The 12,881-nt window shown below is 46.3% G+C and overlaps 1 protein-coding gene across 1 annotated transcript in view; it reads left to right on the top strand.

Moving 5' to 3' along the window:
* The window catches only part of GOSR2 (golgi SNAP receptor complex member 2), a 151,348-nt gene extending 140,935 nt beyond the window's left edge, over positions 1–10,413 (top strand). The window contains exons 4-7 of the mRNA XM_050763751.1: positions 221–329; positions 1,187–1,319; positions 4,134–4,274; positions 7,665–10,413. Coding sequence (XP_050619708.1) covers positions 221–329; positions 1,187–1,319; positions 4,134–4,274; positions 7,665–7,826 — 545 coding nt within the window. The 3' untranslated portion in view covers positions 7,827–10,413. The remainder of the gene's footprint in view (positions 1–220; positions 330–1,186; positions 1,320–4,133; positions 4,275–7,664) is intronic.
* Positions 10,414–12,881: the final 2,468 nt, after the last annotated feature.

Below are 12,881 nucleotides of genomic sequence, written 5' to 3'. Positions count from 1 at the left end.
GCATTGTTGTGTCATTAACAACTATATACATGTACTTTTTTCAAAACAACATTTACGGCATAATTTGAATTTTTTCTGTTATTCATTAGTGTATACATTTTTCTCCTTTTGAAATATGTAGTTCTAGTTTATTGGATATTGAAAAAAAAATCTGTAATTTATTCTAATTTAAGTTCACTATCTCTTTTCCAGCAATTATTCTTTTTTCTTTTTTGTACAGTAGTAGAAAACGAAATCCAAGCAAGCATAGACCAGATATTCAGCCGTCTAGAACGTCTGGAGATTTTGTCCAGCAAGGAGCCCCCTAACAAAAGGCAAAATGCCAAACTGTAAGTGCTGACCTCTGACATGGCACTGCTACTCCAGGCCCGGCAAGATAGGCTTTTCTCCTGGGGGGGGGAGGCGATAGAATATTCTGAAAACCCACGTACATGTTGAAAAACTACGACTTAGTAAAGAAAAAGCCCCCCCAAAGGGCACAGTTGTATCTGAGTAATGCTCCTCAAAATAAATAAACTGTGAGGTTTGTGACTCAGAAACCTTGTGACCCCTTTGGTGTCATTTTGAAATTTTGCCTCCAGTTCTGTTTTTCTGACTAGACCCATGGCCACCTGAAGCCTAATGTTGCCATGGAGTTTTGTTCTGCTCTTTGGTTCCTGCTGGGTTCTTCTTGGGTTGAAATGAAAAATCACTTGAATCAGTCCACCCATAATGAAATGCTGATCTAATGTTTGATACTCCACCATGAAATTAAAATGAAACCACCTTCGCCACTCCACCCCCAGTGCCTGTTTCCAAAAGTTTTATGATACTTTGTGGATGCTTTACCTCAAAGATGCCCTTGGGCTTCTTCCAGGAGAGCGATATAATCCATAGAAGGTCAAGAAGAGGTCAGCGAGCCTGCTTCCTGTCCCCTGTTCCCTGTCATGCATCCAGAATCAGAGAGCAACAGATTCTGAAGTAAAGCTGCCAGAAGCTTGTGTGCTACCATCTCGCTTTAACCACACGTTACTTCTTTACTTTCAACATCATTGATCAAAATCAGATCTTGTGGTGGTGGGGTATAGCGTGGGGTGGTGTAGGGAGAAGTAAGGAAATGCTGTCTTTCCTGAATACAAAGCCTGGCCCCCTGAGACTCTGCTGCCCTGAGTTCCTGGAATTTAATCTCTCTCTCCATCAATTCCAGTCGGGTCGACCAGTTAAAGTATGATGTCCAGCACCTGCAGACTGCGCTCAGAAACTTCCAGCATCGGCGCCATGCAAGGGAGCAGCAGGAGAGACAGCGAGAAGAGCTTCTGTCTCGAACCTTCACCACTAACGTAAGCCAGGCCTGCGGTGAGGGTCGGCCTGCATTTGACAGATTGTGGGGGCTGGAGTTCAGATCTCTGAGCGCCATCTGTTTTGGGGGTATCTGAAGAAGACTGGTGATGAGGAAACCAACTGGAAATGACGGGAACTTTGTGCATTGCCACAGAGACTAGACCTCGACAGAGAATCCCTTTTTCTAAGACAAAAACCTGAAGAGGAAGCAGTTAAATTGAAGGGGAATAGGCAGAGGTGAAAATTACCTGGTTGGACTGGTCTGAGACAGAAAGGTGGAAGTTCACATAGTGGAAACGTTTTTCTGATCAGATAGAGACAGATGATTAGAACTTAGGCCATTTGTAGAGAAGGCAGTATTTCAAAGCTGCCTGCGGGCAGTTGCCGTTGTGCCGAGTATGTGTGTGGTTCCAGTGTCAGGTGCATTAAAATGTTTTTGCCCCTAGTCTGAGCAGCAATTTGGAGGAATTTGTTAACGGATGTGTAGGGTTAGACGGACTGCTTGCCTGAGTCTGTCTGAAAATGTGTTGGTGTGCACGTATGATTTCTCAGAACCCATTGTCCCTGCCCTTTAGTCTTAACCAGATCATTTCCTGCACATGGCTGTAGAACAGACTGGCCTTTTCTGTGTCCTGCATAATATATTCCACTAAGTGAAGTGTGCTTTGGCTTTTTGTATTTTGTTTTTTACAGAGGATTATTTTCTAAAGAGATGTTAGCTTTCTAAGCCTGTTGTTAAAATTCACATCAACGCTTTGTAGATGTTTAACCCTCAATGCTGCATCCTTGCTTTGCAGTAAATTTCCCCAAGTGTTTCAGGCTCTGCCAACGTTGTTTTGCTTCCCCAGACTAAGCAGTCAAGTCACAGTGTTTAACAGTTCAAAAATTTAATGAACTATAAGACACACTAAAAGATGGTTGGATTTTAGATCGTTAATAATGTAGTATTCAGGCCTTTTTTAGACCAGGGATGATCGTTTAGGATTATTTTGTTTTTTGCTAGCCTGGTGTGATGCTGTGCATACAGTCAGTTCTTAATAAACATTGGCTTGCCAGATGAAACTTCTTCCTGGTCATTCTACCATCTGGAGCTATAATACATTTTTCTGAGAGATAATGGCCCATCAGCCATACTGTTTTAGATGGGAGGGTAAGAAAGATTTGTATGTAAATGGCATTTCGTAAGTGTTTGTCAAATTACTGAAGAGAAGTCTCTAACTGAGTCTTTCCAACACCAGCGTCTTTTGACGCGCTGGGCATTAGCTGCATGCAGAACACTGATTAATTCAGGCACTAGGAGTAAAGCACATGATGAAATTAAAAGACCTGACACCTACGTGTGAGGAGCTCCTCTGTTAGCAGGGGCAGTTGAAAATGCACATGTACAAAATGATTCCAAATCTGAGCAGCAAAGAAACAGTGGCATAACCTTTTTTTTTTTTCTGACAGTTGAAACTGGGATTTAGGTGGTAAAAACAGCACTAGTAGGACGGGGCACAATGGCACACACCTGTGATCCCAGCACTTTGGGAGACCAAGGCAGCAGATTGTTCAGGAGTTCACCATCCTGGGTGACATGGTGAGACCTTGTCTCTACAGAAAGTATAAAAATTAGCCGGGCATGGTGGCATGAGCCTGTGGTACCAGCTACTCGGGAGGCTGAAGTGAGAGGATCACTTAAGCCTGGTAGGTCAAGGCTGCGCTCTATCCTGGGTGACAGACTGAGACCCTGTCTCAAAAAAAACGTGAAACAAACCCCAGCACTACTTGGCAGGAGAGTTTGTGATTGGCAGAAAAGAGAAGGGAACACTCTCACAACTGGTAAGGACTTGGCTCCTGTCTGTAGTCCACTTTCAGTGCAGAAGTAGAGCCACCAGGATGGGTGTTGGTGTTTCTCTCTACAGTATGGGTAACAGGGCAGGCCGTGCGCTCAGTACCCAGATTCCCACCTCCGCTGGACTTCTTACCAGCTCTGTGATCTTGGACAAGTTATTCTACCTTTCTGGGCAGTTTTTCATCTATAAAATGGGGAGGCCTATGGACAGATTGCTTGAGCGCAGGAGTTCGAGACCAGCCTGAGCAACATGGTGAAACCCTGTCTCTACCAAAAATAAAAAAAAGAAAGAAAGAAAAATACTGGGCATGGTAGCATGCACCTGTGGTCCCACTGCTCAGAAGGCTGAGATGGGAGAATCACTGAGTCCAGGAGGCTAAGGTTGCAGTGAGCTGAGATCGTGCCACTGCACTCCACCCTGCGTGACAGAGGGAGACCCTGTCTCAAAAAAAAAAAAAAAAAAATATATATATATATAGAAAATGCAGAAGCACAGCCTCCTCTATCCTTAGTTAACCCTCAGTCTACTTGGAGAGGTAAACTATGGATAAAATAGCTAAAGGACACGAGCAAACATTTAACATTGCATTAAGGCTTCGGAAGCCAAGGAAAGGAACATTTGGGACAAGCTAGGTTAGTGAGTAGTCAGAGAAAGCCTTTAGGAGACACCCAATGAGGTCTTGAAGGAATGGCTTTTCCTAAGAGGAGACAGTGATACAGAGACAAGTATCGTTGGAATTAATGTTATTTGTGGAGTGGAACTCATTTGGAGAGTGACAGATCTGAGGAAGTTCCTCTTCTGTGTGGACAGAGGCCACCCCAGGCCTTTGCTTGGCTTTTTCTTACCTGTTAGGGTCCGCTGATTCTTGCACCGCCGCTCTGGCTGTTCTGGCTTGGCCTTGACCAAAAGACAGAGCAGTCAGACCCCAGGAGCTGACTGACAAGCAAAGTTAATCAAGTGCCTGTGTTTCTTTCACAGGACTCTGACACCACCATACCAATGGACGAATCACTGCAGTTTAACTCCTCCCTCCAGAAAGTTCACCACGGCATGGATGACCTCATTTTAGATGGGCACAATATTTTAGATGGACTGAGGACCCAGAGACTGACTTTGAAGGTGGGGTCCCTGCTGGGGGACAGGGAGAAGGCCTCTTGTTTTAGCCTCATCCAATAGTTTAGTAACTGTGTTTATATTTTGATTACGTGTCCTCAAAATTGTGATATTTTGATGACAAGACAGAGCACTTGCGTTTGGGATCCTTTCTGTTGGAGTTGAGTTACTGTGAGCCTGAAAGTACCCAGTTCCTTTGCCAGTGCTTGAAACAAACCATGAAGTGGCCTCTCTTATTATCCAGGTCTTTTCCCATTTACTGAACTTATCATGAAAGTGAGTGCTACTATGAGGGGTCCAATCACAGGCTGAGAAATTGTGTTACAGAATCTACTCTTGGAAGAATGAAGACGTGGCTGTCCTTTGGTACCTCACTTTAAGGTGGCTTTCCCTTAGGACCCCTACTGTGGACTGCCTTATAACTAAAACCTTTTGTATTTCAGTAACTGAATCCCTACCGTGCAGTGTTAGGGCTGCCTGGTTGTTTGCAGTAGATTAGAGCTTTAGAAGCTTCTAGAGCTTCTAAAACCCATGCTGGTGATCCCAGCGACTCTTCACTCCCTAGCCTCAGGTATTCCTAGAAGCCCTGACCAGTTGGCACTGCTGAGACTCCAGCCCCTGGGAGTGGTTTACAGAAACATTACACAGACTCTGATGTCAGTCATGATGTTTCAGCCTCTGCCCTTTTCCTGTATCAACCCTGATGGATAATAGGGCGTGGGTTCTGTGTGTTATCAGGGTGTGGTCCCCTGTGAATGAAGCACTCCCAGCCACTGAGCTGTGAGAAACAGTCACTCGGAAGTGTGAGCTTTATCTTAGTTTTTGTTGGACCATGTTGAGCCTGTCAGCTCCACAGGACTTCTGAACAGTCCCTGCCATCTCTACAGGGGAGAGGGTCAGGCAAGCTGCAAGTGACACTCGCCTCCTGCTGACAGTTGCAGTGTCTCAGATGGCCTGGAAGGGTGGTCTCCAACAGCCTGCTGGGCGCTCCCCTTTCATGAGAGCCACCTGTGGTGAACTGAACTGATACGTGTTGATTAGTCTGCCCTTTCTTTAGAAAACTGCTACTCTCCTTTTCATATCTCAGAAAAACAGTAGAGGCCTTTTAGGACCAAACTCCATGTCACATGATGAAGAGCCAGTGGGGGTTAGAGCTTCCTGTTAAGGCACATGCAGCTTCCCACTGAAGTCTGGCAGCACTGGGGCGTCTGCACACCTCCTGCCACCCACACTGATTCCAGAGGGGAAGCCTGTGAGGTGGCTGGGGGTTGAGACTTGAGGTTTCTAATCACTTTCCTCTGCACACCTGTGGCTACCTGGTGTTTGTCTCTTGATTCCCTTCATCCACTTCCCACCCTATCTCTGTCAGGGATTTTCCACCTACGCCATTCGAAAGGAACATAGGAGAGGGCATGAAGGGGCTAGGCCGAAGCACTCTGAAGACTAGGGCCAATTTGTGGCTGAAAATGAACACATGTTTTGAAATTTATGGTCCTTTTCAAGTGATTTAGAAGGTTGATCCTTAGTCTCATACGGTGATGAAATAATCTGTGTGTTCAGAGCTAAGCAGGACTTGAAGAGTCTGATTGTATTCTCTCGGGAAAAAAATACATTTCTCTGATCTCTGAAGGCAGTGAAGTTTGACTTGTAATTTCTCGGGCTAAGGCTTGTTAATTGCTGTCTGGGCAGAATGTAGATTTTGGATTCCTGTCCATGATGCCTAATGTTGATCTCACTTTCCTTGCTTCTCTCAGTTGCTCATTAATGTGTATTTATTAAAAAAAAAAAAAAGATATGGGGCATGAGGTTAGATGCCATTCATACAAGTTGCAGTGGGTGATGTGTGCTGAGTGACTTGGGGTCTGCCTCAGCATTCACTTATACTTGTTACTTACTAAGAAATTGAATGTGCTTTAGGCTGAAAATTAGAAAGCAGTAGGGAAGGACAGGCTGGATGGTTTGTGTTTTGGTTTAGGAATAAAATGCCCTTTTGTTTCGGTGGTGGGTGATGCCATTTACAGAAGGGTTTTAGGTCATTGTGTTGGTGTCTTTCTGTCTTTGCCACTTCAGACCCTCTTGTAAATATGGACTTGACCCACCCATTGTACTCAGAAGAAACCTCAAAGATTCTGCTCTACAAAGTAAATGGGTTGGTATCAAGGATTATTGGAACTAGAGAGCCGAGGACAAGTTTTTTGATGTTGCCTTCTTTTTTTAGTATAAAATATTCTAATTTTAAGTATTTTTGTTGAGATGTAATTTACAGACAGTAAGGTGTACAGATCATATTTTTACAGTTCAGTGAATTTGGGCAAATGTATCAACCTTTGTAACTCACACTCCCATCAAGGCCTGGACCATTTTCATTACCTCTGAAAGATCCCTCAGACCCCTTCCCAGTCAGTTGACCCCTCTGCCCCAGGCAACCACTGTTGTGATTTATTTCACCATAGATGAGGTTTGCTTGTTATTGAGCTTCATATAAAGGTATTCAAACTACTATTTTCTGTGTGACTTCTTCTTCCCAGTTATGTTTCAAGGTTCATTCACGTTGTTACCTATTTAATTCCATGTTGGTAGTCAGGTACTTTTTATTGCAAAGCAGTATTCCATTGGTGCAGGTATACCATAATTTGTTCATTCATCTTGTAATTAATGATACCATTGTTTTCAGTATGTATTTATGTATTTTTTTGAGACAGGGCCTCGCTCTGCCACCCAGGCTGGAGTGCAGTGGTGTGATCTTGGCTTACTGCAGCCTCGAACTCCTGGGCTCAAGTGATTCTGTCACCTTAGCCTCCCAAGTAGCTAGAGCCACAGGTGCATACCATCTTACCTGGATAACTTAGAAAGCGTCTTCACTACATGCCCAGGCTGATCTTGAACTCCTGGCCTCAAGTAATCCTCCTACCCACCCCTCCCAAAGTGCTGGGGTTACAGGGAGGAGTCACTGTGTCTGGCCTGTTTGCAGTTTTTAGATATTTTCCTATTTTTTTTCTAGAAGCTTTAATTGTGGCTTTAGCTTTTATGTTTAATTCTATGACCCATCTCAAATTAATTTTTATATATAATGTGAATTGAGGTTCAGTTTTTACATACATATCTATAAGAGAGATACATATATATAAAATACATATGCATGATATTATATAGCCAGTCATTCCAGCACCATTTGTGGAAAAGCCTTTTCTTTCCACTTTGCTTTGCTCTGGTACCTTGATCAGAAATCAGTCGACCACATGAAAGTGGCTCTATTTCTGGCGGATACTGCTTTCTGTGTATTCTGGCCGTGACCAAGAGAATGTCTGTTGGCAGAGCTCCGTCTCCTGATGCCATTCCCCCGCCTTGGTAAAGCGACTTGATGTTTTTTTTTTTTTCTCTTTTCTTCTGCCCCAGGGGACTCAGAAGAAGATCCTTGACATTGCCAACATGCTGGGCTTGTCCAACACAGTGATGCGGCTCATCGAGAAGCGGGCTTTCCAGGACAAGTACTTTATGATTGGCGGGATGCTGTTGACCTGTGTGGTCATGTTCCTCGTGGTGCAGTACCTGACATGAGCCAGCCACACTGAGTGGCTGAACAGCATTCCCACGGCCTGCAAGTGTGTGTGCGTGAAAGAGAGAGGGGGGCCCAGAGGCCACCTTTTGAAATGTGTGCCTGTCTGAACTGTGAAGACACTTGGGAGTGATTGTGATCTAATTTCCAACCTGCTCTGTTTTCTGTGACATCTTGGAGGGGGAGCTAGTGCCACCACCATACGCGGTGCTTAGGAAATGAAAGAAGTCCCAGGTCTGTCTCTCTCACTCTCGCTGTCACTGGGGGAGGGAAAGAATGGCTTTGGTGGCTTTGTTCACACAACTGATGCGTGCCCTGGGAAGGTGTCCACAGTGAGCCCTGCGTGCAGGACTGTCCACACGGTTCACACCTTGTCACCATCTGGCCTTTCTGGCTCCTGATAGGCTGGAGCAAAAGTGAAAAGGAGAGGAAAGAAGCCTCCTTTTCTTACAGCCATTATATTAAATAGTAGGTCGATTCACATGCTCATAGCCACCTCCCCTGTACTCCAGTGACATGTAGATGACTAACTGTCAATACTTGACACCCTTCCCTGGAAGCAGCTACCTAGGGGAAACAAGATGCTATTGCCGATGACAAGATTTTCCAAACTGCAGTTGGGTGTTTCTCCTTTCTGAAGTGAGGCCAGTGTTATTCCCTGGCAGTGTTCAGTCTTGACCCTAGTCACTGATTTTTTCTAGTTGTTAATAGAGTGGTTGGCTTTTAAGGTTCAGAGACTGGGGCTTGGCACCTGTGCGCACCTTTGCCCCTTAGAAAGTAGCTGTAGGCAAAGATTTGTGATTTTCCAGTTACAGTCTCAGCTCTAGTTTTAGTATCTCTAATTCTTTGGTTCCCTTCTCTTCCCGGAAATATATTAGCACCTGCCAGCCAGGCCCCCATTTTACCCAGCCAGTGTGGGCAGATGCCACCGTGGAGACACCTGTAGTGTTTATATCCTTGGAACACTCTGTTTTCGGGGAGTATGATCTTTTTCCTTCTCTGACCCGCCCTGGATTCAGGCCGTACTAATGCCAGCTGTCTTGTGGAATTTAGTATAAAGCCAGTCTGTCTTGAAGTCCATCTAACGTGATTAATCACTGAAAGTCCCAGAAAGACCTAGTTAGTGTATTTTCTCATTTACCACAGGCCTTGCCAACCCTACCAGCCCTGGGCACAGTAGCTTCATGGCAAGACATAAAATGACACTCAAAATCCTTCAGAACTGGAAACCTGCTCAGTGTTAACCCCACCTTTGGTTGTCCTGCCCCACCTGCTGTGTTAGCTTCTTGTTGCTTGAACTGTCTTCTGTCTTATTTCCCTTGTCTTCTGTGTTCCTCTTCACCTCCCTTGCTCCCCTTCCTCCTGCTCTGTAGTCATGTTGGTCTTTTCAGGCACGTCTGTGGCATAGCTCCCCTTTGGTAAGTTTTCTTAATTGTCACAGAGTAACTGAGGTTCCTGGATGGTGATTTCACACTTTTGGTCGGATGAAATCTCCATTGTTCCTACCCCTCTGGGCCAGACGGCCGTAGGTTTCCAAGGAAGGAGGGATCTTTGACTCCTAAAATGGGTTGGGGCCCTGCCAGAGTTAAAGCAGTGACTGGAGGAGGGTGGACTGAGGCGTTGCGGCATCTTTAGACCTATATCTGTCCAACCCTGGGGATTCACGTTGACATTTCCATTACACCCAGCACCGCTACGGTGCCAGGGACCTAGCACGGGCCTCTTGGTAATCCATAAAATGGATTCTGAGACTACGACAGCATGGCTGTCCTGTCCCCCAGGCACCCAAGGATCCTGCCAGACAGCACACTTTGAAGGAAGGTCTGCAGGGAGCAGCTGAGCCATTTGTTCGTGAACTCTGGGAGGCAGGAGTCCCCGCACCCATCATGCGTGGACCGATAGGACGTCTTTTCATGGTGTGCACCAGTGCTTTCCACATTTGACCAGTTGGCTTTGATGAACTCTCATGCTGCACCTTCAGAGCCAGTTCTCTAGTTTGGGATAAAAATTGCAGAGGTGCATATTGGGTCTTTACCACCTGGAGCTGGTGGACAGCAGCCAGTGTGTCTGGACATCCAGGAGCGTTGAGACTACATGTCACATAACCACTTTTCACACATCTGCTTTTGGTGCCTGGTGAAAAATAGACCTTGGCCTCACAATGTGACTGTCTCCGCCACCTCAGAGTGTAGGGATGGGTCCAGGCCAGTGAAGGAGCACCCTCTAGTGGAGGCGGGGGTGAATTCTTATGTCGAGCTGATGCAAGAATCTCTAGTAGCCAGCCTGTGTGACCTTGTACATGAGTTTGGTGTGCCTATTGTGATTTAAAACAGGTGGGTTATCAAGAGGAACTTGGGATCTCTTTATTACGTGGACATTTACTTCAGGGGGGACCGTTGTAAGAAAAGCCAAACTCCAAGATCAAGTGAGGTGAGTCTTAAATTTTTTAGAAGATTTCACTGAGGAGTTCTGTCCACCCTTTGCCCTAATGAATTTGAATGGGTTTAATTTGCGAATTTGGATTTAGACCCATTGTTTTTGAAGCACATCAGCTGAATAAAGTTGAGGTTTATTTTACTTAGAAAATCACATTTTGTAATGGAATTTGATACTCATTTTTATAACTAATGGCCCCCTTTTTTATGTTTCTAGACTAGAGATTCTCAAACACTACTCCATGGCCAGGGGCTGGGCTGGCTGCTTCAGAAGCAGTGGGGAAACTTTTTAAAATTACATATTCCTGGGGCCTACCCCAGATCTGAATTAGAACCTTTTTTAAGTCTCTAAGGTGATTTTACTTATTATTATTATTTTTTGAGACAGAGTCTCGCTTGTTGCCCAGGCTGGAGTGCAGTGGCACAATCTTGGCTCAGTACAACCTCTGCCTCCCGGGTTCAAGTGATCCTCGTGCCTCAGCCTCCTGAGTAGCTAGAACTGCAAGCGTGCGCCACCATACCTGGCTAATTTGTGTGTGTGTGTGTGTGTGTATTTTTAGTAGAGACGGGGTTTTACTGTGTTTACCAGATTGGTCTTAAACTCCTGGCCTCGAGTGATCTGCCCGCTTCGACCTCCCAGAGTTCTGAGGTTACAGGTATTAGCCACTGTACCCGGCCTCTAAGGTGATTCTGATGTGTGTCTTTTGGAACCACTGTCTCCTAGACGGAAAGCTTCTGTCTTAAAGATGATCACATTTGAAAAAACATGCTGAACTGGCTCAGCGTACACTGTGTAAAGAGCAAAACTTGTCAAGTCCAAAATAAATTCTTATTGTTTATATCCTACCTTAATCCAAAAAGATTTGAGGAGACTTTGAGGAAATAACTGGAACAATGAGATACAAAGAAGTGAGGCACAAGAACAAATCAAGTCGGTGTAGAATGTTAACACCAGGAAAAGGAACTCAGACATTCTAATGCCCTAAGAAATGTTTTGGGGAACCCCTAATTTGACTACTGTCTCAGCGTGGGGGCGGGGGTGACATTTGCTGAAGGGAAAGCCCAGGCGCTTCATAAACGGCTTGCCTGTAGGCCTTACCGGAAGTCAGACGGGGTTTTTCCTGGCTCCATCCCTGCCAATCTGAAACCCTCTCACTCCAGATGTGCTCCATCATTTATCCTCATTGTGCAGACAAGGGCTGAGCTGTGGTTACTCTCTGAAGGCCTCACAGGGAGTCCGGGAGGAGCTGGTCCCTCATCTAGCTTGGAACCGCAGGCCCACTTAACCTCCCACACTTCCCGTGGGGTGCTCTGCTGGGGTCTGAGAGCTGTGCAGGGGACCGAGATGGTGCAGCCTGCTGGCAGGAAGTACAGAGCTATAAGGTGTTTGGTGCAGACCTTTCAGATGGTATAGGGCAAGTTCCCTGTTGGGAAATAATTTCCTAACTGGAAGGGGAGGGAATCTGAAGTGAAAGTTGTCCTCAGGCCTTGCCCCTAGGGGGCGGCATAGCCCCTTCCTTCCTTCCTTCCTTCCTCCCTCCCTCCCTCCCTCCCTCCCTCCCTCCCTTCCTTCCCTCCCTCCCTCCCTCCTTCCTTCTCTCTCTCTCTCCCTCCCTCCCTCCCTCCCTCCCTCCCTCCCTCCCTCCCTCCTTTTTTTTTTTTTTTTGGAGACAGAATCTCGTTCTCTTGCCCAGGCTGGAGTGCAGTGGTGCACTCGGCTCACTGCAACCTCCTGGGTTCAAGCAATTCTCCTGTTTCAGCCTCCGGAGTAGTTGAGATGACAGGTGACTGCCACCATGCCCGGCTAATTTTTGTGTTAGTAGAAACGGGGTTTCTCCATGTTGGGCAGGCTGGTCTCGAACTCCTGACTTCAGGTGATCCACCCACCTTTGCCTCCCAAAGTGCTGGGATTACTGGCATGAGCCACCGTGGCCGGCCATAATTTTTGACTTTCTAAGGAGTCTCCTGTGAGGTCGAGGTTGAGAACTACGGCTGTCAGTCTGTAAATGGGGTCTTATTCCTGTTCAGCTGGAAAGACAAGATCTACTCGTGAAACAGCCGAGGTTGAGGGTGATGGTTTAGGGCGGCCATTGCGGTGGGGGCAGTAACCAGGAAGAGCTTTCTGTGAGAGGGTGAGGTGATGGGTGTGCGAAGGAGAGGAGACATTGTGGGAGCAGTCGAGGGACAGGAGCAGCCTGGGGGAGGGAGGAAGATCTAACCAGCCCTGGCTACTGTGGGCGCTGAGGCCTGATATGCTGTCTTCTGCGCAGCATCCTCCGCTCACCGTCCTCCATGCTGCAGCTCGGAAACTCTTGCTCAGAGGCCTGAGTTCATGCTGCTGAGATGCTACTGAGAGCTGGAGAAGCTGTCAGGCTGCTGTGGGTGTGGACAAACCCTACTGTCCTAGGAAGACCTGCCCATGATCTTTTGAGGTGCAACGTAGCGTGATGGGGTTGGTGGGATAGTGTTTGAGATGGGGATAGCGGACATGGCTTAGAATCTGACTTTGCTGTTTATTAGCAATCTATCCTTGGGCTTAATCACCCCAGCCTCAGTTTCCTGTCTGTATTCAGCTCGAAAAGAGTTGAATCTTTGCTGGGTGGTAACTCATCAGACAGGAAC

This window comes from Macaca thibetana, chromosome 16 (assembly GCF_024542745.1).
Source record: "Macaca thibetana thibetana isolate TM-01 chromosome 16, ASM2454274v1, whole genome shotgun sequence".
Taxonomy (NCBI): domain Eukaryota; kingdom Metazoa; phylum Chordata; class Mammalia; order Primates; family Cercopithecidae; genus Macaca; species Macaca thibetana.
The sequence above is the reverse complement of the archived record's forward strand: the minus strand, read 5'-3'. Positions and strand labels throughout refer to the sequence as shown.